At 38.9% G+C, this 24,036-nt stretch overlaps 6 protein-coding genes and 1 pseudogene across 6 annotated transcripts in view; 5 read left to right on the plus strand and 2 right to left on the minus strand.

The window, feature by feature from the left end:
- Window positions 1-3,593, minus strand: part of LOC137742557 (uncharacterized) — a 4,299-nt gene extending 706 nt beyond the window's left edge. The window contains exons 1-14 of the mRNA XM_068482458.1: window positions 3,387-3,593; window positions 3,191-3,278; window positions 3,067-3,113; window positions 2,845-2,934; window positions 2,675-2,728; window positions 2,378-2,455; window positions 2,220-2,288; window positions 1,986-2,141; window positions 1,767-1,893; window positions 1,165-1,202; window positions 863-952; window positions 648-752; window positions 257-406; window positions 1-89 (exon numbers count right to left, since the gene is read on the minus strand). The exon at window positions 1-89 is cut by the window's left edge and continues 21 nt beyond it. Coding sequence (XP_068338559.1) covers window positions 1-89; window positions 257-406; window positions 648-752; window positions 863-952; window positions 1,165-1,202; window positions 1,767-1,893; window positions 1,986-2,141; window positions 2,220-2,288; window positions 2,378-2,455; window positions 2,675-2,728; window positions 2,845-2,934; window positions 3,067-3,113; window positions 3,191-3,278; window positions 3,387-3,422 — 1,217 coding nt within the window. The 5' untranslated portion in view covers window positions 3,423-3,593. The remainder of the gene's footprint in view (window positions 90-256; window positions 407-647; window positions 753-862; window positions 953-1,164; window positions 1,203-1,766; window positions 1,894-1,985; window positions 2,142-2,219; window positions 2,289-2,377; window positions 2,456-2,674; window positions 2,729-2,844; window positions 2,935-3,066; window positions 3,114-3,190; window positions 3,279-3,386) is intronic.
- An 873-nt stretch (window positions 3,594-4,466) lies between these two features.
- LOC137741632 (metal tolerance protein B-like) lies at window positions 4,467-6,889 on the plus strand. Its single transcript, XM_068481327.1, has 2 exons — window positions 4,467-4,599; window positions 5,481-6,889. Exon 2 carries the CDS (start codon window positions 5,481-5,483, stop codon window positions 6,693-6,695), a length of 1,215 nt encoding a protein of 404 aa, XP_068337428.1. The 5' UTR covers window positions 4,467-4,599; the 3' UTR covers window positions 6,696-6,889.
- A 127-nt stretch (window positions 6,890-7,016) lies between these two features.
- LOC137741633 (ras-related protein Rab2BV-like) lies at window positions 7,017-9,577 on the minus strand. Its single transcript, XM_068481328.1, has 3 exons — window positions 9,425-9,577; window positions 9,115-9,310; window positions 7,017-7,832 (listed from the first exon to the last, which is right to left on the minus strand). Exons 2-3 carry the CDS (start codon window positions 9,277-9,279, stop codon window positions 7,347-7,349), a joined length of 651 nt encoding a protein of 216 aa, XP_068337429.1. The 5' UTR covers window positions 9,280-9,310; window positions 9,425-9,577; the 3' UTR covers window positions 7,017-7,346.
- Window positions 9,578-10,466: 889 nt separating this feature from the next.
- LOC137743282 (uncharacterized) lies at window positions 10,467-12,384 on the plus strand. Its single transcript, XM_068483149.1, has 4 exons — window positions 10,467-10,706; window positions 10,840-10,945; window positions 11,796-11,916; window positions 12,043-12,384. Exons 1-3 carry the CDS (start codon window positions 10,595-10,597, stop codon window positions 11,872-11,874), a joined length of 297 nt encoding a protein of 98 aa, XP_068339250.1. The 5' UTR covers window positions 10,467-10,594; the 3' UTR covers window positions 11,875-11,916; window positions 12,043-12,384.
- A 588-nt stretch (window positions 12,385-12,972) lies between these two features.
- Window positions 12,973-13,930, plus strand: LOC137743134 (subtilisin-like protease SBT4.5). Its single transcript, XM_068483035.1, has 2 exons — window positions 12,973-13,084; window positions 13,518-13,930. Exons 1-2 carry the CDS (start codon window positions 12,973-12,975, stop codon window positions 13,928-13,930), a joined length of 525 nt encoding a protein of 174 aa, XP_068339136.1.
- Window positions 13,931-14,828: 898 nt separating this feature from the next.
- Window positions 14,829-18,033, plus strand: LOC137743135 (subtilisin-like protease SBT4.6). The gene is made up of 10 exons (XM_068483036.1): window positions 14,829-14,924; window positions 15,230-15,321; window positions 15,417-15,508; window positions 15,601-15,847; window positions 15,936-16,419; window positions 16,509-16,606; window positions 16,690-16,905; window positions 16,997-17,108; window positions 17,190-17,403; window positions 17,498-18,033. The coding sequence occupies exons 1-10, from the start codon at window positions 14,829-14,831 to the stop codon at window positions 18,031-18,033; spliced, it is 2,187 nt and encodes a 728-aa protein (XP_068339137.1).
- A 1,738-nt stretch (window positions 18,034-19,771) lies between these two features.
- Window positions 19,772-22,890, plus strand: LOC137743137 (subtilisin-like protease SBT4.4; annotated as a pseudogene).
- Window positions 22,891-24,036: the final 1,146 nt, after the last annotated feature.

Consider the following 24,036-nt stretch of genomic DNA (forward strand, 5'->3'; position numbering starts at 1 on the left):
GCTTGGGTAGCTTGTTGGAGTCGTGCGGAAAGCTGCAATACTTCAGCTGACAACGCCTCTGCTCTGCTCTGTTCTTTCGCAAGTTGATCCTACAAATAAAAGCATGGACGAAACTCAAAAAATGATGCCAATTAATGAAGGCTAAATAACCCCCATCCTGAATCCTCAATCGAAGCACCATGGAAAGTTCAAATAGAGTTTTTTTTTCATATAAAAAAAAAGAAAGAATAAAACTTCTTTCTGCTAGCTGACTAACCTTGATGGAGAGAACTTCAGTTGTATACGCAGCTGAACCAGTCTCATTGGCCCCGCCTTCTTGGGATTCTAGCAACCCCTTGGACTGGTCGGTTCTCAACTTATCTATAGTTGCACGGAGCTCTTCATTATGCTTAAGACAGTCTTTCACCTGCACATTCACATGCCAAAAATTAAGACACTTCACGAAAATACAAAAGCTGCAAACATGAACCAGATTAGCTAGATTCACTAGTCAAGCATAGTAAATGGTAAGTTCTCTGTATCCAGTTGGCAATTGTTTAATGAGAAGCCAAAGCAAGACATATTATTAGAAAAAATAATACCGGATAATTTTACATATAGCCGACATTCTGCCAATCTCTGTTATTAGCTAAGCCATTGACAATTACCTGATTCTCCCAGTGCCCTGATATGCTCATCGCTTGCTGATAGGAATTCGAGAGATCAGAATTTTCCTCGAAAAGCCTTTCTATCTCCGAAGATTGGGAATCAATCTGCCACCAACTACAAAAAGTGAGTTTTCTGACAAAAGACAAATATACCACCAAAAATAAAAAGGGTTCCTAATTGGAATTATAAAAGAGAAAAGTGTTGCAAGGATAACCTCTATCAAAAGTTTTTGTCTACTACTTTCCAATCTCTCAATCACTACCGCCATGTCATGCAACTGCTTCTCCAGTTTCTCCTTGTCTTCCTGTTCATTAATGCATTGACCCGTAAATTTAATCATTTATTAAGGAACAACGGGAAGAGAAGAGAGGACACTCATATTATGGTAACAGTACAGCGTCTCCTGAGAGGAACTCATTAAATTCTCGCCTCCTTGTTTTCCTCCCTGTTTTCTTTGGCATATAATCACTGACCTGACAACTGTAAAATTTCTAGGTCATCACGAAATGGACTTACGAGTGAAAATTCCTTGCCAGCCACTTTCTCTGAGACTTCTGCAGTGCATGAACCACGGGCAATAACAACATTCATAAGATCCAACTTTTTTGTAAAATGCCACTATGCAGCAAAAAAATCATGGAAGGCCAATAGAACAAAAAAATTGACAGAAGCGTAAACGGGATATGGGGAATCATAACACCATAGATGGTATTCAAGACTAAACAATTTTACTTGAAATTTAGAATTGAGAAGCCAAAAGGGTTTCCAGTTGCAACTCCCAAGTACAATGAACCCATGAGCCACCATGGATTTCCATTTATAAATCTTAAATTAGATATAGAGTAAGTATGAATATAGTGCCGAATATGCAAACAAGAAGAAGAAAAAACTACTAAGAGGAAAAATTCAGGCCAATAACGGTCAATTTGTTTGACTTTTCTAGACCAACAATGTTTATGTACATTTGTTCCTTAGTCTCTTTCACATCAGACTGTGCGGCCCCCAAGATTTAAAGGAGGCTTCCTAAAGTCCTCTCCATTTTATAACTTGAACATCTGAAAGGAGATTTTCTGAAATTCTTTATGGTGTAGAAATGTACATTTGGATGGTTTTGGTACCTGAAGCCTTTCTAGACATAGCTGCAAGCTTTTCCTCCAATTCCTGCTTTACAGATGTAAGGGTGGATGCCCGGGCTTGCTCCTCTGCTAATTGTTGTCTCTCTTGCTGCCTCAAGTGTGACTCTTGCTACAAGAAATTTACCACTGTTGGACACCTATAAACAATACACCAGTTGGGAAATTGGGAAACTACAAATATTCCAACAAACAAATTATCACCTGTAACGCAGATTTTAAGCTAGCCAGCTCCTTTTCTAACATTTGTATCTGATCTGGTGAATTAGAAGTTGAGTTCATTGCACTAAGTGAACCACTCATTGCTTGTTGCTGTAACATATTCAGTTCAGCTCTCAAAGCGGCTGCATCTTCCTCAGCCTGTTGCAAGACAACAAGTTAGAAAAGCATAGAAAGATACCGTTCCAAAGGGATTTAATAGAGAAACTAATTCCATACTCGATATTGTTCTTCTTCTGCATCCTTCAACCGTTTCTTGAGTGTACGAAGCTGGGCTGAAAGATCCTCCTACATTAAGAAATCAAATTGTGAGAGTGAAACAAAACAGAATGAACCAAGTGAGATGAAACACCAACTAAAATATAGATGGTCAGTACCCGTGCAACAACTGCCGCATCTTTCTCCATTGCAACATCCTTGAGAGCTTTTCTCAAAGACGGTACAGTGTTTTTCTCCTGCAAATTACACAAACTATTAGATGAGAATAGGCTGAAAAAGTTAACAAGGAATGCCCCTTTTTCTTTCCCATAGCTGCACATTCATGTTTCTACGGACCATGAAACGAAGACAAGGCATAAACTACCGATAGATAGAGTTGAGAATACATTAATGCATAAAAAGACATACTCTGTACTGGCAAAAAATGTAATGATATTTAAAGGTGTTACATTTACCAGATCATTCAAACGTTTCTGCAGCACATCGCCCCCGGCTTCCTTTGTTTCAAGCTGAAATATCAAGTGGTAATTGCACATCAAAAAATTGGTCGTGAACAAAAAACCAATACCCTCGTAAAATGGAAACTAAGAATCAAACAAGCAAACCCCAGAAACAATAGTCTTACCAAGGAAGCCAAGCTTTTGTTTTGCTCCTCCAATTCCGCATTTTTCTTCTCTAAGTCTTTTATCTGGGCAACCAAAACACTAACGTCGCTCTGCACCAGCAATCACATATACATGGGAATTAAAAATGAAACTTTCTCAGCAACCAAACATAAAAATCGAAAAACAAAATCCCGAAAATTTTCTTTTCTCAACAGATAATAAATGCAGAAATCAGCTCCTACCTCAGAGAGCCGATTCGCGCTCTCTGATTTTCGCATTCCTCCATTATCTGCGCAATCAAAAACTTCAGCGAAAATACAACAATATTAATTTAACAAAAAAAAAAAAACAAAAAAGATAGCGAACCGATTGGAATCGAGATTTTGCTGAGATCGGGTCCCGACGAAGTTTTGCTCAACTTTTCTGCGGCTCGCTTTTGGCGAATTTCTTCCAACTGATAAAAATTCAAATAAAATGAACAAAATTGAAGGAGAATTACGTATTTTCGAATGCAAATATTCAATGAGAAAAGGAAAATAGACGATGGCGATGAGATCCGTACCGTTCGTCGGCCGAGAGTTGCGTGGCGGGAGTCCATGGCGGCGGAGCGAAGGCGAGGTAAGGACGGTCGTTTCCGTCTCGGTCGCTCTCGCTGCAGCCTCTGCACGGCGGTTTCTCTCGGTGATGGTTTCGATCCGGTACAGAGAGAGAAGGCGGTGGCTGGCTGTGGAGAAAATGCTTCTAACGGTCTGTAGGCCCAAATGAAAGAGACACTTGTTTCAAAACTTTTGAAAGAGTTTCACGGTTTGCGGGCCGGGCCTAAGCCCATTCCGTTATTTCTGTTACTTGACTCCTCAAGGATTGAGGAGGAATTAAAGTACTTCGTAGTTTATTCACAAAATTTTTGTGTTTATAAATGAAATTTTTTATTTTATAAATTATTTTGTAAAGATATTTTATAAAAAGTTAATTAAAATTAAGATCGTTAAGTCATAAGCGGTATACTTAAAATAAACAAACAAATAAAAAAAATATGTTCACAAAAATTTGGAGAATAACAATAATTGGCCGAACTAACTCTACAACTCCATTTGGGGGGTTGGATGAGATAGATTGTGATCAATTAAAATAGACTTGAATTCAGTCCAGACCGTTGTTTGTTGTATCACAATGTGAGATGAATATGACTTAACATGATGGATTATGGATCCACAGTAGAGTGAATTATCTAATGTATCCTTATGCATGGATTACAAGTCATATCTTATAAGTTTTTTTTAATCAAATAATATTCCGAAGTAGGCTAAAAACAAAAAATCATATCTTAAGATCCAATGTTATTCAGTCCACCAAATGGGCCTAAATGGCTGTCAAAAGAATTAATAAATGATCGTTAACGTCAAAGCTGAATGCCGTTGCCCCAGGGATTGATGAGAGATGACAGAACGTGTGGGACTTGGATCACAAATGACGAGCGAGTATCCATGTATGCAAAAACCCTAATCATTTCTCTTCCTGTTGATTTCATCCCTTGAGAGAGAGAACTTGGGATCGCAAATCCCAAGTTTATCCATGAAGAGCAGATCTAATTATATTAGTGTCTATAATTGATTTCTTCTGTGTAATGCTAATCAATAGAGCCTCGTTGGTAAGTGCTACAAGATCTCGTACGTTGGAACCCATGGTTATGGATCCGAATCGATTAGTATGGTACATTTTCTTTTCCAAGTGAAATCCCCCATCAAAATCTCTACTTGTCTCTCCCAGATTCTCAGGTACTCCTCCATCGTTCCCAATTGAGCTTTCTTCCTCCGTTTTGTTTTTGGGTTTTTGGATTCTTTGGTTTGCATTTTCAAGTTGGTATTTTGATCTTTGTATTGATTTTTATTAAATGGTTGTATTGGTTTAATGGTAGTTTATGGAATTTGATAATTTGGGTCTGTTAGTTTATATGGGTCTGTTGCAAAGTTGGATGCTTGGCGTTGGACTCTGATTTTATGGTTGATTCTTTTCGAATCAGAAAGCTACCCAGATTTCGAGTTTTCGGGTTCTTGATGCAGCACATAGAGGCATGAGATTGTAGGGGAAAAAATATATAGGTATTACCATTTTCGGGGTCCAACAGGATGAAGGGGTTAGGGGTGATTAAGGTGGCTCTTGATGAAAATCCAAGATTTTTCATTTCCTACGAAGAATGGAACGATAATGTTCCTCGTTCATTCAATAACTAAATGTGTAACAGTCGTACACACATGGTTGCACACGCAGTGAAACCAAGTTGACCGAACCACGAGAATTTCCATCTAAGCTTAACAAATCCGTACTAGTAACTATTCTCACAGAATTTAGCTAAAGCTTGATCAACATTAAAGTTGTTGCATGAGTTATAGTTGCCCAATGCCAAACAGCTTTCTGCTGATTTGGTCCTTGAGCTGGAATATGACTTGGTTCTGAGCAGCAGCTGTGTGATAGCTTGGTTTTCTGTGTGCTCGCTTGCACAGCTGCGCTGTTTTTCTGTGCAGCAACCTGCCTTTCCGCACTTTATATTCTGACCTTGCTTAATATATGGAATTAGGCCGCGATTTGGCTATAAAACTGAGGTGCTTCATTTGCTCTTCTTTTTTAAGAAATTAACACCATCACTTTTCTGAAGCAGATGGAACATGAGAAGGTACCCTTTACGAGAACAGAGTCTCAGGAAATTGAGATCGCAATGGTCTCTAAAGGCATTGATACTCTTCCTCTGCCACCACAGTTGCGTCCCTCCTCGTGTGTCTGTGTTTTCTCCAAAAACGAGCATTGTAGTTTGGATTCAAAACAGCGGTCAAAGTCTGCTACAAAACTCTCTGGACTCGTTGTCGCCTCTCTCTTGTTTATGGTTGTAGAAATTATTGGTGGTGTCAAAGCCAACAGCCTTGCAGTACTCACAGATGCAGCCCACTTGCTCACTGATGTTATTGGATTCTCCATTGCTCTTTTCACAGTAATGGCTTCAGGTTGGGAGGCAACATCGTACCAGTCTTTCGGATATCACCGTCTTGAGGTTTTGAGTGCCCTTTTCTCTGTGCAGCTCGTATGGCTGGTATCTGGGATCTTGATCTATGAAGCAGTCGACAGGATCCTTCACAACAAGGAAAAGGTGAATGGGCTACTCATGTTTTCAGTCTCAGCATTTGGGTTTCTTTTCAACCTTATCATGGTCGTGTGGCTTGGTCACGATCACACCCATCACGCATGTGGAGGCTTAGGTCAAGATCATCTCCATGATCACAATCACGATCATCATCATGGTCATAATCACGATCATCATCATCATCATGGTCATAGTCACGATCATAACCATGGTCATAATCACGATCATCACAAGGAGGAAGAAAGTGCAATACTTGAAGAGAACAAAACAAGTCTGGTGTCAAATTCTGTGGAGAAGACTAAAATATTAAACATAAATATCCAAGGAGCTTACTTGCATGTCATCGCCGATATGATTCAGTCCGTTGGGGTGATGATTGCCGGAGGCATCATATGGGCAAGGCCAGATTGGTTAGTAGTTGATCTTATCTGCACACTCATATTTTCTGTTTTTGCTGTTAGCACAACTGTATCGATGCTCAAAAATATATATGGCATATTGATGGAGAGAACGCCAAGCGAGATTGATATCACCGGGCTAGAAAAAGGCATTAAGTGCATCAAAGGGGTTCAGGATATTCACGACCTACACGTTTGGGCGCTAACGGTAGGAAAAACAGTTTTGTCTTGCCATGTAACGGCTGAGCCTGCCGTAAGTTCTAGTCAGATAATTGACGAGATTAGGGATTACTGTGAAAGTACTTACAGAATACATCATGTAACTATACAGATTGAATAGCAGACTGCAGATTGCAGATTCAACTATCATTTTGATATCAGATCCCACCATTTCCCCTTTAAAGTTTACCACCAATCATGTTGACTTCTTGTGCAAGCAATTGAAATGTACGCGTCCGGATGTCCCAAAGAATTCAAAAACCCTAGTCCTTCTCGATTCGCCATGAAACTGCCACCACCATTGTATGCCACAAGCAATCGACCGCAAGAGTGAAGGCAGCAGAAAGAAAAAGGCTGAAGAAATGAGTCTCGAATGATATGACAAAGCGGTATTGAAGCGTTTGTTAGAATGGAAGAAGCAACTGAGAAACAAAACCCGAAGGATTAAAACTCTGAACACACAAGGTTCCTTCTCCATTGATTCTTTAATTTGAGATGCCGAGTTCCACCGGACATTCCAAATTTCAGTAGTTACACCTTATAAAAAGCAACATATAACAAAATGGTGCATCGGATGTAAAAGCAGGCCCTCAAAATGTACCGATACTACTGTCATTATAATTTTCACAAAGCTTCCTTACCACAAATCGTCGAAGTAAAACTGTATTCTACATGCTTCCCTGTCACCAGAAAAAAGAAACTAAAAAGAGAAAAATCAAAAGAGCTGGCATCCAGCAAAATATTTCCCCTCCTTCCCCCTACGTGTCATCTTTTATGTCGAGCAGCAACCTCTCTTGTTTGTATTCCCAGAAGCATCACTAACGTCGATGGTGGTTCCTTGACCAGGTAGGGTAGTTGAGACTGCTTCTTGAGCTGCCAGTGCTTTTTTGCTGACAATATGGTAGATCTCGGTTAAAATAGTTTGAAATGCCTTCTCAATGTTGGTTGCTTCCAGTGCTGATGTCTCGAGAAATGAGAGACCTTCCCTCTCAGCCAAGGACTGACCATCATCCTCTGAAACAGCTCGGAGATTGATCAAGTCAGACTTGTTTCCTGTCATCATGATAACAATGTTCGAATCTGCATGGTCCCTCAACTCACGCAGCCACCTTTGGACATTCTCAAAAGTTGGCCGCTTAGTTATGTCATAGACAAGGAGAGCACCCACTGCCCCTCTATAGTATGCACTGGTTATAGCACGGTATCGCTCCTGGCCTGCTGTATCCCAGATCTGTGCCTTCACAGTCTTTCCCTCAACCTGTAAATTTCAGACACGGAAGAATTTAAGCTAGATCAGATTGTAAGCCATAATTCGCAAGCCCAATTGTTGTATAAACAGACTTCTTTCTACTCATCAACATATTGAACGGTACGCTACATGTATGTTAGAAACTCATAAATATGCTCTGGGACCAGTGGTCCAGTAGACACATTTCATGTTTATAGAGTAACTTCACATTCAATTGAGCCATGATGTTTCAATTCTCACTTGCATGTACAACAGGGGAAGAAATTCTAGTTCTCTCTTCAACTATGTCATATTCATATAGTTGCCTATATATAAAAAATCCAACAAAAGGCAGTATGACCCACAAAACAAACCTAACGAACCAACAGTCTTTCAAATGAAAGATATTGGGCAGTTATTTAGCGTATCATACTTGTTTATTATGTGCTAAATACAAAGGATAGAGAAACCGAGACACGAGTTTCCGCATATACTTCCACAACATTATACAAAATTGGCTCTAATTAAGAATCAAACTTAGGTATCCACCTGTAAGTGCTCATAAATCAACTCCTCTTTGCAAATCATCCTTAGTGTGTTAAACAAACTTAAAGATCAACAACAGGTAAATGCTCAAATGGTTAAACTCCTGGAAATAAAATTCAGAGTAGGATTCTTTCCCCGCTGTTTTTCCCTCCCCTTCCCTCCCCTCCTATTTGAACGGTCACGGTTAAGCCACATCAATATCTTATATTAACTTTTTATAAAAAGAGAAAGACAAAATAGAGAATGTGAGAGGAGGGGATGGAAGGGGATGGAAGGAGGAGAGGAGAGAATCCTAGTCCATAAAATTCAACCGGACAGCTTTAATGTAAAGTAAATCCCGGCTTCTATCAAACAAAAAGACGGCTGTTTATCCCACCGATTTATTTAACCATTGGCAACCGTATCCACAAGAAGCAATCCATCCAAAAACACAGCACTAAAAAGCCAATCCAAACCCGTTTCACCAAGTTATTAATAACAAATTTTCTGATGGACACCAATCAAACACAGTAAATCCCTAAACAAAATCCAAACAATAATCACAATCTCCAAGCCACCCAAACAAAACTTCAACCAAAATAATTCAAACTCCGAAACCTCCCAAAAATTAACCACATAACATCGAATCTATCACAAACAAATATATCGACAACGCTGACAAAATCAAACAATTGAAGCACAAATCAACTTTCACACCAAGATTAAATACCAAACAGACTAATCAAACTTCTAAAAACGAAGAACAAAGCTCAGTAGGCGAACTTGCCTGGAGAGTTCGGGTGGCGAACTCGACTCCGATGGTGGATTTGGAGTCCAAGCAGAACTCATTCCTGGTAAACCTAGAGAGAATGTTAGATTTGCCCACACCAGAGTCACCGATCAACACGATCTTGAACAGGTAGTCGTACTCGTGGTCTACTCTACTCGCCATGCCGCCGTCTCCCCTCTCCGATCTCCACAACCTACACATACACACAAAAATTCAAACCCATAAAAAATCACACACATACACACAAATCTCTCTTTCTCTGCAACCTATACATACACAAACAGTTGTATCTATAGATCTCGCTTACCCGGAGGCGAATCGACAGAGGAGAGAACGCGATCGGAGAGTTCGATCGGAGGAACCGAAGGAATTGGGGCGGAGAGCACTGTGGGGGGTTTTGGGGAAGGAGAAAATGGGAACAAAGGGAGGCAACGATGACGAAAGAGAGAGGGCTTTTGAAAGTTGAAACGGCAAATAAATAGATTCTTTGTTTGGTGGTCGAAACGGTGCCGTTTTTCGGCGACAACTGGGGATCTTTGATTCGTTGAATTGGGAGAGAGAGTGAGACAGTAGGCAGCCTGGCCTGGCGGGTTGGTGCCAGAGGGATGTTTTTATTTTTTTAAATTTAAAAATTTTGTAGTGTTTTCCCACGCCGTAATTAATTAATTTAGATTTGGTTGCGGTTTGGACAGTCGCCAGAGCTATGGACGGCTGATTATTTTTAAACGTGCAGGCAAATTATGCGTGAGCGGCTTATATGGGTTGTTAGTAATTTACTTTTTTCGTAATAATGTTGACAACGATTATCATCAACGTCAAAGCATGAATTAGGGTTGGTTGATGTTCGGTTTTGTTCGATTAGGCCTCAAATTGCACATTTTTATTTGTAACATCGTGATTCAGATTTATTCATTTTAAGCTCAAGTTATTTGCTTAAATGAACCAAATTACAACCTCATTACTGGCTTATTTGGAATTAGTTGCAAGGGTACAAAACTTCTACTTTGAAAAATTAAATACAACTTATAGTAAGTGGTTCTACTTACACCAAATTGAGTTTTTACATTGCATTACATAATAATTTCACTTAGTGTCGATACAAAACACGTGTTTGCTGACATATTTGGCACCATGGTTTGTTTGAACCAAATGGCCCTCGAATTGAATTGTATTCACTACTATTTGTTTTGTCGACTTTTGTAATTGAGAGTTACTATTGTTTATCACTTATCGTATTTTTAAAAATTTAGTAACCAACCTGAGGATCAAAGTGGAACAACCACTAAAATGGAGGGAGAGATTTTGTAATTATCTAAGTTGCTAATAGAAACCGATTCCTACGGTGCTAGCCGCGGCCAGAATCCATCTCCATCATATAAATACACGACTTTCTTCCTCCCAAACGCACTGACTCACTGAGTTCATAACTCGGTTCCCTTACAATTCAGTCGAATCTCAATCGGCTTCTACCGCAAAGATGAAGAAGGAAGACACAGTGAAGCTGATCAGCGCCGAGGGGTTTGAGTTCGTGATCCATAAAGACGCCGCCATGGTCTCTCAGACCATCCGCAACATGCTCACTTCTCCAGGTATTAGGGTTTGAAATTGATTTCAGTTAGTGCAGCAATTTGGGGATTAGGGTTTGAAATTGATTTGAGTTAGAGAAGCAATTTGGGGATTAGGGTTTCGAATTGCAAGGTGAAATCTTTTTTTTGTTGGTAGGGGGTTTTGCTGAGACGGAGCACGGCGAGGTGACGTTCCCGGAGATCAGCACCACCATTCTTGAGAAGATCTGCAAGTACTTTTACTGGAACCTTCAATTTGCAAGGTTCAGACTCTGTCTCTATCAGTTTTTTATTTTATTTTTTATTTTTACTTATTTTAGTTTTAAATTTGTAATCTTTTGGTTGTAATATTTGAGGTATTTACATGTCAATGCTTAGAAGATTGATGGGTTTCTTCTGAATTGGAATTTATATCGATCAATGTGTAAAGTTAGTGGGGATAATGTTCTCTAGACTTTCTTATTGCTAGGCTGTCATTGCAGACCATACATTCGAACAAAGATCCGTTCACCCAATCAATCGTTTTTCGATCAACCGCCCAATCATTGGTTAAAGATTAATACTTTGACATAGTCTGTTGTATAGCAGACTAGGTTGCTAGACAGTTTGTATACTGTTACATTTTTGGTTGGTAGTCAGTCTAGCATAATACGGAGCAGTCTACCATAGTACTGGTTAGTTTATATTATTTTTCAGATTATCGTTCTTATAACTTGATTTCTTATTTCTAATGCTGGATAGATATTAAACCAAATATGGAGGTCTTGGCAAATAACTCAGCGAATATAAAAAGCCCAAAACAGAGGACAAAAGCGTTATAAGTACACTTTCTATGTCCATATACTTTTCTATTTGGTATTAGGTTTACAGGTTTTGATTGAATGGTTTTTCTTGTTTAATAATGATCTTGGAGAGGGTACAATCAGAATACTTTGCGTATTTTCTGTTGCACAAATTTTTAGTGTGGGATTCTTTTCAAGATATTGATGGAAGCTTGAATTATCCATGGTTGCTTGTTGGAACTAATCAAAATCCGAGAGCTCGATCAGAAGGCCAGTTTTCATTTACTCTCGATGCCCTATTACTGACTTGTAATTCAACCCTTTTTGACAGCGGGAAGCAGACAGAGTTTCATATTGAACCTGAATTGGTTCTGGAATTGATGATGGCAGCCAATTATCTCCATACATAATTGCAACATCTCTTTCTTGGGCGACCAAATCATAATTAACATGTAAGAAAACTCTGTGGAATCTCCTCCAGACATGCACATATATGCTTAGATGTTTGTTGATTATTTTTTCAGTGTATGTGGGTTTAAATCAAATTTGTTTCTGTTCATGTATTTGGTTGCCTCTAGTGGCTGCCCAGAAGGATGTGCGAGGATGATTGTTACCCAAGATTCTGAAAAGGCTTGAGAGCATAGGAAATCTGCATTGGTGTCAAGCTCCGGAATCTGCAAATGTAGTTATATATATATGTGACACTATTGTAGTCAAATTCCTGCAGTTGTAACTTACAAGATATTGTAATCTCACTTTCGAAAAACGGTAATCTCAATTAGAGAAACCCAAGTCGAATAGTTTTTACAAGTTTTCCCAAGTCGAATAGTTTTTACAAGTTTTTTCTGTGTTTATAGTATTCTCAGAGCTCATGTAAGTTATTTGTGCTTGTCGATGAATGACATAGCACTCAGCTTCCTCTTGAACAACAATCGGTCATCATGTTCACTACTGCTTTACACATTTATCGTTGATTTGCCCCTCTATTTTGCTCGCACATTCATAGAGACATCTTGCTTGAATCCCACATATCTCCTGTACATTGATTTAAATTTCATCAAGTCCGTGGACATTTGGTCGACTGCAAGGGACTCGGAAAGAAGGGGAGGTGCAAATTGCGCGGAGACTCGGAAAGAAAGGGAAGTGATAGTCGCACAACTTTTGGTAAAGTGTAAAGGAGAAATTAGGAGTACGAAAATCACTACCCGGAAAGAAACCCTAGTGCATGATATGCCTTTCGAAGCACAAAAACTCGAAGATAAAAAAAGGGCTTTAAAAGAACCCGGTAAAAGAGTGAACAAGCACTTCAAAGAAGACACAATTTGAACAGACACTTAGGTAATGTTAATGTACCGTGTATGATTTATGGGGCAGAAATACTGGATTTAAGCAATGTTAGTCGGAGCTTTGAAGTTTTCGTTAGTAAAGTACTGTCTTGTTTCACGTCAGATTTTGTAAATGCGGTTGCTTGGACAGTGATTCTGTTAAGGGAAAGATAGTGGTAGGCAATGCCGAATGCGGGGATACAACAGCATATGATGCCGGTGCACTTGGTTCAATTGTACGTAATGACAACTCAGACGATCTTTCATAAAGGTATAGGTTTCCTGTCGCCTTACGGTATATCTTTCATAAAATTTCATAGATACGGAAATAACAATTGTAGTATGATGTTTCTCAGCCGGATATTAGTGCCCCGGGGGCCGAATTTGGCTGCATATTCACGGATTCACCTATTGCTTCGATCACACAATTGGAAGAAGGCAAGAAGCGTGTAAAATACAATATGTTATCTGGAACCTCCGTATCTTATCCTCGTGCTGCAGCTGCAGCTGAATACATGTTGAAGCATTCCTGATTGGTCTCTCGCCGCCATCAAACCATCTCTTATGACGACTGGTGTATATTTTTACGACAAAAGCAATTGCTTCATTTGTCACATTATAAACATAAAGAATGATACCAACAACAACATTTCCGCTGGTGCATTTGCTTATGAATCAGGATGTATCAATCCTGTAAAAGCTGTAAACCCGGGGGCTTGTGTATGAAGCTTCTGAAGAAGATTACATAAAGTTGCTATGCACAATGTATGATGAAGGCAACGTTAGACGCAAATCAGAAGATAACAGCGCTTGCCCTGAAGGATCTGAGAAAAGATACGCAAAGGATCATAATTACCCTTCAATGGGAGATAAAGTTGCAGAAAAGGAACCTTTTACAGTAAAATTTCATAGAAGAGTTAAAAATGTTGGCCTCCCAAACTCTACCTACAAGGCCAAAATCTCTTTGAACTCCAAAGTTGACATCAAAGTGGTTCTTGAAGTTCGTTCGTTCGAGTTGAACGTAGAGAAGACTTTTGATGTGATCGTCGTAGGAAGAGATTTACCAAAAGGATTACAAGTGTCTGGATCGCTGGTTTGGTCTGATGGTGTTCACAACTTTAGAAGTCCGATTGTTGTTTAACATTGAAGTGTGTGCTGGCGAATTTGGTCTGATGGGTTTCTTGTTGCAATTTCTTCTCCTATGTTACCCTCTAACCAGAAAGCAAATTGCAAGAGGTTAGTATTAATAAAGAAGAGATCATCTTAAGAATATTTGAGTCCAAGAGTTCTGGCCTAACTTGGCTAAACTAATGTTTGCATAAAAACTAAAAACTAAAAATAAAATGGTTATTAATGGTTCATCTGTTGATTAAATTTTCAGGCTTCTCGCTTTCGAGTGCTAATAGAGAGGCAGGGGTTTATTCCCGGTTACCTATGTAAACTCTCCCCTTGTATTTACAACAAACAACAACAAAACCTTCTCTCATTAAGTGGGGTCGACTGTATGAATTCTAGGACATCACGATACTTGATTTTGCACCAAGCCTTCCCGTTAGCTCCCAGTACTCCATGTCTTTTCTTAAAGTCTCTTCCCATCTTCCGAAGTCTTCCTCTGCCCTTTTTGCCCCAGGCTTCTGTCTCATAACCTCATTTTCTAACTAAAGCATCTGTAGACCTTCGGTTCACATTTCCAATCTATGTTAGCCGATTTTCTCTCATATTTGCACACTTTAATTTGACAATGTGTTTCTTATTGCAAAAGGCAAAGCCCAAGTATTGTTACAGCTCATGCTAATGTGTTTGGCGAAATAAATGCTGGCCGTTACTGAATTCCTCTCTGCATATCTTCCATGGGTAGCCAAATCCAAACTTTTCTGAATGGAAACTTAACTGAGGTTTTTCTTGAAAGGAAACTTGTCTGGAGTTTTTCTTGAAAGGAAAATTTGCTGGTCCCTTAATTAAAGAAAATCTGGGTGCATTAAGTAGCCTCAGTATATATATTACTCTTCACCCATGAATCTAACTTGGAGCACAGAAAAATGGCTAAGAATGCAGCTCTTCTTTTTTCTTATGCTTTCTCCATTTTTATCCTGAGTACGAGCTTATTATGCAAGGCAATCAATGAGGATAGAAAGGTAAGAGTTATTTGTGCAGCAAAACAATTGTCCCCTGACTAGCTGTTTCCTTTATTTTGAATTAATATTCTGGGGGAGGGGGGTGGTCCTAGCTAGAAGGAATGGCCGCCTCTCTTTCGGGAGGCTAGATGCTTTGCACTCTGCATGAACTCTTCCCACGAGCTAATCTGAGGAGTTAATCTCGATTAATCCTTTTTCTATTTATTAAAAGAAAAGACTATTACTAATAATAAAACGTTTCCCCTTCATGAGAAATCCTTGAACAACAGTAATTTTCTTTGGGAATTTCAATGATGACGATGCAGGTTCATATCGTGTACTTGGGGTCTCTTCCTGACAGGGAGTTCTCGCCCTTGAATCACCACCATAGTATTCTGCAGAGAGTTGTTCAGACCAGGTAGTCTATCTAGAACGTTAGGTATTTACATTAAATTTTCTTTTGGTCTTTTTAGTCACAAACCTAGTCCTTATAGTCCTTTCTTGCCCTCCCAGTTCACCGGAAAATTTATTGGTACGAAGTTACAAAAGGAGTTTCAATGGGTTTGCTGCCAAACTCACTGACAAGGAAAGAGAGAAACTTGCTAGTGAGTGTTGTGAGATACTTTCTTATGTCATCTGAAAAGCGTAAAATGGATTGGCTTGAAAATTTAGTATGTTTATAAACTGTGAATTGCAGGCATGAAAGAAGTTGTGTCTGTCTTTCCAAGCACAACATTCCAACTTCACACGACGAGATCTTGGGACTTTATGGGTTTAGATGAGAAAACCAGTCGAAAGTCTCCGGTTGAAAGTGATATAATTGTGGGGGTTATTGACAGTGGAATATGGCCGGAATCTGAGAGCTTTAAAGACGAAGGTTTTGGTCCTCCTCCCAAGAGGTGGAAAGGTGCTTGTGAAGGTGGAAAAAATTTCACTTGCAACAAGTAGGTTCCCTCGCTTCTTATCACTGACTTAGTGATATTGTAAGTGTTTGTGAAAAGTGCCAAATTTTTTTCAATATTTATTTTGTAGCAAGCTCATTGGAGCTCGGTTCTATGACACGGAGTCAGCAAGGGATGAAGATGGCCATGGAACTCATGTTGCCTCAATCGCAGCAGGCAACGCTGTTAAGGACGTAAGCTTTTATGGACTAGCAAATGGTACTGCAAGAGGAGGCGTTCCTTCTGCAAGAATAGCAGCATACAAAGTCTGTGCTAATACATGCAGAATAGAGAGTATCTTGGCTGCCTTTGATGATGCTATTGCCGATGGAGTTGATGTCATTATGATTCAAATGGGAGCTGATTCGGGGATTCGATTTGATGAGGATCCTATGTTAATTGGTGCTTTTCATGCAATGAAGAAAGGGATACTGACCACACAGTCAGCAGGCAATGAAGGTCCTGGACCCGCTACTTTGTCAGATTTTGCACCATGGGTATTGCTCGTTGCAGCTAGTACCATAGATCGCCATATCATTGACAAGGTTGTTCTTGCAAACGGAAAGACACTTGTTGTAAGTATCATCAACTTCTTTCATCCTTGAAATACTTTTATTGCGTACTTGTATATTCTACTTGATTTCTGTTGAACTTTACCAAACAGGGGAATTCCGTTAACACTTTCGCATCAAATGGAACAAGTTTTCCTCTAATATATGGAAAAGATGCTGCAACGAAAAATTGCACTCAACTAGATGCGGGGTGATTCTTGTTCCCATTTCTTTTTAACTGGAAATGACAATTTAATTATTCTGTAGCTAAACCACTGACTTGTTGCACATCAGACTTTGTCGTGAAGGTTGCCTGGACAGTGATTCTGTAAAGGGAAAGATAGTGGTATGCGATGCTGAATACGGAGATTACATGGCTTACCAAGCCAATGCATTTGGTTCACTTTTACATGAAAACGACAGAACAGCGTTTAATGTTCCCCTAATCCCTTCAACCGTGTTAATGGATGAAGACCATGATGCGGTCAAGTCCTACATGAACTCCACCAGGTATACACTCATTTGAATACTGCTGATGAAGTTACTGTCTTTTATCATGAATTCTCTATTTATATTTTTATTTGCTTCTCTTATTTTATAGAAACCCTCGGGCGAACATACTTAGAAGCGAAGTCATAAAAGACCCTTCTGCACCTACTGTTGCTTCCTACTCTTCACGCGGACCGAATCGATTTTTTCCTGATATTATTAAGGTATGTGTTTCTTCTCACATTCTAATATCTGTGATATAAATTTAGATACGGTAATAACAATTGCGGTCTAATGTTTTTCAGCCAGATATTAGTGCACCGGGTTCTGAAATTTTGGCTGCATATTCACCTATTGCCTCTATCTCAGAATATGATGAAGACACGAGGCGTGTAAAATACAACTTGCTATCTGGAACCTCCATGTCTAGCCCACATGCAGCCGGTGCAGCCGCATATGTTAAAGCATTCCACCCTGATTGGTCTCCCGCGGCCATCAAATCATCTCTTATGACAACTGGTATATATTTTCATGACAATAGCAACTGCTTCATTTGTCACAAGTTAATCATTAAAATCTGAAATTATCTATTGAATTTTTTGTGTGCATGTAGCTTGGACCATGAATAGTACCAACAATTCTACCGGTGAATTTGCTTATGGATCTGGACATATCAATCCTGTAGAAGCTGTAAACCCAGGGCTTGTGTATGAAGCTTCGGAAGAAGATTATATAAAGTTGTTGTGCAGAGTGTTTGACGAAGGCAAAGTTAGACTCATATCAGGAGATAACAGCACGTGCCCCAAAGGTTCGGAAAAAGGGTATGCAAGGGATCTTAATTACCCTTCAATGGGAGCTAAAGTTGCAGAAATGGAGCCTTTTACAGTGAATTTTCATAGAAGAGTTAATAATGTTGGCCTCCCAAACTCTACTTACAAAGCCAGAATCTCTTCGAACTCCAAAGTTGATATCAAAGTGGTTCCCGAAGTTCTTTCGTTCGAGTCTTTGAACGAGGAGAGGACTTTTGATGTGATTGTCACTGGAAGCGGTTTGCCAGATCAATCTCAAGTGTCAGGATCGCTGGTTTGGACTGATGGTGTTCACAGCGTTAGAAGTCCAATTGTTGTTTATGTGTTCAATGTCAAATGATGTATGCATGTTGGAAAAATGTGGCCATAGGCTGTATAAAGCTCTTAGACTCGTACATTCTTTAAATAAACTCTTGTTTCGAATTTTATGGGAAAAGAAATTCTCCCTAATCATCTTCGGGATGAACTTCTGCTCTTGTTTCGCATTCTGATCTTCCTCTTTCTTGTTCTTTGTTTGTTGTTTGTATACTTCCTTCGTCGCATTGAGGTTCATGTTTTATTTACTATATATCCTTTGTTTTACTCTTGTTTAGTTATCGGAATTTATTTTCAGGTACGATCCTTCTACAGCTGGTATTTATGTAAAAGTTTTAGACAGATACCGCGGTCCACCACTAATAGCATCGATATTGTCCCCACTTAATCACTTGTGCAATCAATAGGTTTTATGCAAAAGGTCTCGATCCAATTAGAAGTGAAACCGTTTGATATAAGTTGTGATTTGTTTTGTGAGATAACCGATGTGGAACTTTTTGCTTTATTCAACAATTTATGGGATGGATTTTTATGCTGTCTTGGAGAGTCCGGGTTATCGTGTGGGCTGGCGTCGCAGGTGCCAGTCCTCTGTTGGTTCCAGCATATAGCAGCTGCTTAATTAGGGTCAGGAATTACGTTAAATTTTTGTGAGCGCAGGGCAACTAGATTTGCTCGACAATTGTTCAAGTCCAAACCATTTCAGTACAGTTCTAATCCAAGAGGTTCGGTCCACCCGAAGCTTTATGAGGACGGCGATGGATGACATGAAATCCGTTGGTGTAAAAAATTAAGGGCCGCGCGTAAAGAGTACGTAGAAGATAAAAAAGAGTGTGCAAAATTCATTTTTTAAAAACGGGTGCAAAAGTCTTTTCGAACCTTTGAAATTGGCTTCTTTTCTTTTTTTTTTCTTTTTTTTTTTTTTTTGTGGAAATTTCCCGTATTACTGGGGAGCCAAAGGCCCAAAAATCCTGTGCTATATTTTCTTGTCCATTATTTGAAGGGAAATTTTGTTTTACACCAAACTTTTGTCTCTGGACGCCGATTTTAGTTTTTCAACACTCATTATTTGAAGAGATAAAGAACGCTCGTACCCCACAGTTCCAAAAATTCCATAAATCTTGTTAGCAAGCATCATGACAGCTCTTTGTTTGATGAGAAATCCTGATGGAAACGAGATTGTTGATATAGTTTGCTCTTGTTTATTGGAAGGCAAACAGATAATTATGAGCTTGAAGGAATTGGATTCAACTTTGATGCTCAAGAAATTAGTATCTTTTACGAGAACACTAAGCCGTTTGTGGTAATTTTATTTTTATATATGCGTACAAGTGTTATTTAATTATAAAAATTGAATATCGTTGTGCAAAGACGGCAATTGGGTGTAAACATAACCCCTCTTATTTGAACTAGCTCATCGAAAGAAAATTTTTTGGGAGCTATTTATGGCGTGCACGTTGAACTTGGGGTGACTCTACTGCTCTAACCAACTTGGTTATACCAGGTTTGCACATGGATTGCTTTTCTAGCCAAATATTTTGCAGGCTTTTCCAGTTACTTTAAATGGAAGGCACTCAGAGAATCTGGGCAGTGCCAATGCCAACTAGACTACATAAATTGAAGGCTCACTAAATTTTATAAATTTATTACCATATCTTGGAGGAATGCAAGAAAATCTGGGTGTTTTAATACAGATGACAGTTTGTCATTAATTAGTCCACCTATATAAGGCACTCACCACCCATGAAGTTTTTGAGCATTGAACAATGGCTAAGCATGGAGCTTTTCTGTGTTATTATCCTTTCTTCACTCTCTTCTTACTCACAATGATCTTGTTATGCAAGGCCGCTGACGAGGAAAGAAAGGTACTTTTCTTTTGCCATTAATAACAGAAATATGCTGTCTTTGACAAATAGTAATTTCTTTTACATAGAATGCAGCGATAACAATGTCGATGATGTAGGTCCATATCGTGTACATGGGATCGCTTCCTGATGGGAATCCGGCATACTCACCGTTGTCTCACCACCTTAGTATTCTACACAGAGTTGTGCAGGGAAGGTAGTCTATCTAGACCTTCAAGGTTGCCCTTTTCTTTTCGTCTTTAGAGTCACAAGCGAGTTCTTATCCTTGCTATCTCTCTTTCTCTCAGTTTGGCAGAAACTTTATTGGTCAGAAGTTATAAAAGGAGTTTCAATGGATTTGCAGCCAACCTCACTGACCAAGAAAGGGAGAAAATTGCGAGTGAGTCCTCTGAGATACTTTCTTATGAACTAGAAAAAGTTATATCGTTCACTGGTATGGTTTGAGAATTTATCAAGTTTGTACATTGCAGGCATGGAAGAAATAGTCTCTGTCTTTCCAAGCATAAGATTGGAACCCCAAACAACAAGATCTTGGGACTTCATGGGTTTCGATGAGAAAGTCAGTCGAAATGCCACAACTGAAAGTGATATCATTGTTGGTGTGATTGACACTGGAATTTGGCCTGAAGCTGAGGGCTTTAAAGATGAAGGTTTCGGTCCTTCTCCTAAGAAGTGGAAAGGTGTTTGTGAAGGCGGCAAAAACTTCACCTGCAACAAGTATGTCTCTCAATATTTACATGCATAAAGTTATCAACTATACAAATTAAAACTTTTGGTTGAGTTTTGCCTTTGTACTTTGCCTTGCAACATTTAGTCAACATTAAGAAATGTTTGTTTTGCAGGAAGATCGTTGGTGCTCGATATTACTTAACAGACTCTGCAAGGGATTTCCGGGGTCATGGAACTCACTGTGCATCAATTGTAGCTGGAAGTCCTGTAAAGGAAGTAAGCTTTTACGGACTAGCAAATGGTACTGCAAGAGGAGGTGTACCTGCTGCGAGAATCGCAGCATATAAAGTCTGTGATCTTGATTTCGGGTGTAGTGCTGACGGTATCTTGGCTGCTTTTGACGATGCAATTGCTGATCGAGTTGACATCATTTCAATTTCACTTAATGGATTTTTTCGTTCTGAACCTCATTTTTATATTGACCCGATTGCAATTGGTGCCTTTCATGCCATGAAGAAAGGGATACTAACTTCACAGTCTGACGGAACCATATTTAATAGTTATAAGGTTGGTCCTGTGTCAAGTGTAGCACCATGGATATTCACAGTAGCAGCTAGTACCACAGATCGCCGGATTATTGACAGCACTGTTCTTGCAAATGGAAAGAAACCAGTCGTATGTCTCATCCATTTACTTTTTCAACAAAATAAAAAACATTTTATGAATACTTGTATATACTATGGCTCAGATTGTTTTCATTTTAATACTTTTTAAAGTTCTTAACACAAACAGGGGCACTCTACGAACACATTCACATTAAACGGAACAAATTTTCCTCTCATATATGGAAAAGATGCTTCAAGAACAAATTGCTCTCAAATACTAGCTAGGTAATTCATGTACCCGTTTCACCTTTACTGCATACAATATAAAGGAATAAAAATGAAGCTATAGTACTGACTTCTTGTTGCATTTTAGTATATGCTGGGAAGGTTGCCTGGACCCTGATTTAGTTAAGGGAAAGATAGTTGTATGTGAGAAGAACACTGGAATTCCTGGGGCTTACAGATCTGGGGCAGTTGGGATAATTTTTGTTAATTTTATGAACGAAACTTTTTCTCAAGTTCTCCCATTTCCTGGAGTGAATTTAATCACAGAAGAGCTTAATGTGGTCAAGTCCTACATGAACTCCACCAGGTATAGATTCATTTCAATACAGTTAAGATTCGCGATTTGCAATCAGGTTGCTTTTTAAACCTGTAAAAGCCTCTTTTATTTTACAGGGTCCCTCAAGGGACGATATTACAAAGTGAAGTCATAAAAGACGTTGCTGCACCTCTTGTTTCTATCACGTCTGCGAATGGACCGAATTTAGTTGTACCCGATATTATTAAGGTATATGTTTCTTGTCATATACAGCTTAATGTCATATACATGTAGTAACATTTATTCTTTAATGTGCTTCAGCCAGATATAAGTGCCCCAGGCGTAGTAATTTTGGCTGCATATTCAACTTTTGCTACTGCCAGCGAATATCCAGAAGACAATAGGCATGTAAAGTACAATATACTAAGTGGAACCTCCGTATCTTGCCCCCACGTTGCTGGGGCAGCTGCGTATGTTAAATCATTCCACCCTGATTGGTCTCCGGCCGCCATCAAATCATCTCTTATGACTACTGGTACTGTCTTCATAAGACCTAATGCTTAATTCATTTGGCATTCTAAAATATCATATATAATGATACCAAATTTGTTTTTTTTCCTACTTGCAGCTTGGCCTATGAATGATACGTTGCCCACAAATGATACGTCCAACAATTTTAGTGGTGTATTTGCTTATGGATCCGGACATATCGATCCTGTAAAGGCTATAAACCCTGGCCTTGTGTACGAAACTTCTGAAGATGATCATATAAAGTTGCTATGCACAATCTATGATGAAGGAAAAGTTAGGCTCATAACAGGAGAAAATATCACATGCCCTAAAGATCCTGCGAAATGGTCTCCACGGGATCATAATTACCCTTCAATGGGAGCTAAAGTTGAGCCGACGAAACCTTTTACGGTTCAATTTCATAGAACAGTTAAAAATGTTGGCCTCGCGAACTCCACATATAGGGCAAAATCTTATCAAACTCCAAACTTGATATCCAAGTGGTGCCTGAAGTTCTTTCGTTCAAGTCCTTGAATGAGCAGATGGATTTTCATGTGACTGTTAGTGGAAGCGATTTGCGAGATCGATCACAAGTATCTGGGTCACTGGTCTGGTCTGATGGTATTCATAGCGTTAGAAGTCCAATCCTGGTTTATGCATATGTTCCAAATGAGCTCCAGAACATAGTTGCATGAGTAACGAGCAAGAAGATGTACGTTTTCAATTTGTTTTAATGAATAAAAAGTAGTAAAAATACAGCTCAAAATTTTTTTGTATGGTTTTTACTGTTTTCTGTTCTTAAAAACTAGCTCAGAAATAAGAAATAAGATGGAGCCTAACAATCAACTATCACCAATTCTGAACCTGTTGAACCAATCTTGTCCATTGCTTTTTAATTTATGGCAAATCAAAGCCAAGTTTCCAGATTATCTAAATCCAGCCGTAATAATGGTTGCCTGCTTTCATTGAATTCACTTGCTTTCCAGATTAGCCAAATCCAGGCTTTTGAAACAATATATGGCCTGAATTAATGCGAATTTGTGTATACGAATGAAAGAAAATCCGGATGCTTTTAATAGAGTTGAGAGTCTGTGTCATTAATTAGGTCTTAGTATATAAAGTAATCATCACCGTTCAAGTTCTTGAGCATTTTTTAAGACATGGACAAGAATAGAGTTATTCTGTTGCATTATACTTTCTCCATTTTTATTCTGAGCTTGAACTTATTATGCAAGGCCACTAATGAGGATAGGAAGGTAGGAGTCAGTTGTTTAGGAAAACAAGTGTCTTCCTTTTTCTTTTTTCGTGGTAAAATATTTCAATTCTATATAGATGATAAAAAGATGAAATCGTATGAGGAAATCTATGAGCGATTATAATCTCTTCTTCTGGATTTAGCCTAATCCAGAATTTTGCACCAACTTTAAGCTACCTGGCGCGGTGCGCTTGAGTTGATTCTAATCGCAAGCTGACTTCACCAATGGAATGAGTTCGAAGGAAAATATTTTGAAGTCTTTATTGAAAGAATGAAGATTAAATCCAACTGTTTATGTGCATTTAAAATCATACAATGTCTTTTCATTTTTGTATTTACTTTCTACACAATAAAGAATTTAGATTGAATCTAAAAGACTTACTTGCACATAAATCCTTGTTTTTTAAGAGGAGAGTTACTGCAGTTTCTCGTTCCAGGTTAGCCAAGGACCAAAACTTCCACTAATCAAACCGTAAGAGCTTCAGAACCCAGAAAAAGGGTTTTCTGAATTTTCCAGAGAAGCCTTAGTTGTGTATTAGCTGTATATTTAAGATAAGGTAAATTAAAGTACCATTTCTTTCATGGA

This window comes from Pyrus communis, chromosome 8 (assembly GCF_963583255.1).
Source record: "Pyrus communis chromosome 8, drPyrComm1.1, whole genome shotgun sequence".
Lineage (NCBI taxonomy): Eukaryota > Viridiplantae > Streptophyta > Magnoliopsida > Rosales > Rosaceae > Pyrus > Pyrus communis.

Excerpts from the sequence above, each read along its gene's own strand:
- LOC137741632 (XM_068481327.1), top strand. The coding sequence starts at position 5,481 with ATGGAACATGAGAAGGTACCCTTTACGAGAACAGAGTCTCAGGAAATT.
- LOC137741633 (XM_068481328.1), bottom strand. The coding sequence starts at position 9,279 with ATGGCGAGTAGAGTAGACCACGAGTACGACTACCTGTTCAAGATCGTG. Across the intron at positions 7,833-9,114 it reads TCGCCACCCGAACTCTCCAG|GTTGAGGGAAAGACTGTGAA; the intron begins GCAAGTTCGCCT and ends TGAAATTTACAG.
- LOC137743282 (XM_068483149.1), top strand. The coding sequence starts at position 10,595 with ATGAAGAAGGAAGACACAGTGAAGCTGATCAGCGCCGAGGGGTTTGAG. Across the intron at positions 10,707-10,839 it reads CAACATGCTCACTTCTCCAG|GGGGTTTTGCTGAGACGGAG; the intron begins GTATTAGGGTTT and ends TTTTGTTGGTAG. Across the intron at positions 10,946-11,795 it reads TGGAACCTTCAATTTGCAAG|CGGGAAGCAGACAGAGTTTC; the intron begins GTTCAGACTCTG and ends CCTTTTTGACAG.
- LOC137743134 (XM_068483035.1), top strand. The coding sequence starts at position 12,973 with ATGCCGAATGCGGGGATACAACAGCATATGATGCCGGTGCACTTGGTT. Across the intron at positions 13,085-13,517 it reads AGGTTTCCTGTCGCCTTACG|CTTCTGAAGAAGATTACATA; the intron begins GTATATCTTTCA and ends TTGTGTATGAAG.
- LOC137743135 (XM_068483036.1), top strand. The coding sequence starts at position 14,829 with ATGGCTAAGAATGCAGCTCTTCTTTTTTCTTATGCTTTCTCCATTTTT. Across the intron at positions 15,322-15,416 it reads CAGAGAGTTGTTCAGACCAG|TTCACCGGAAAATTTATTGG; the intron begins GTAGTCTATCTA and ends TTGCCCTCCCAG. Across the intron at positions 16,906-16,996 it reads TCCTACATGAACTCCACCAG|AAACCCTCGGGCGAACATAC; the intron begins GTATACACTCAT and ends CTTATTTTATAG.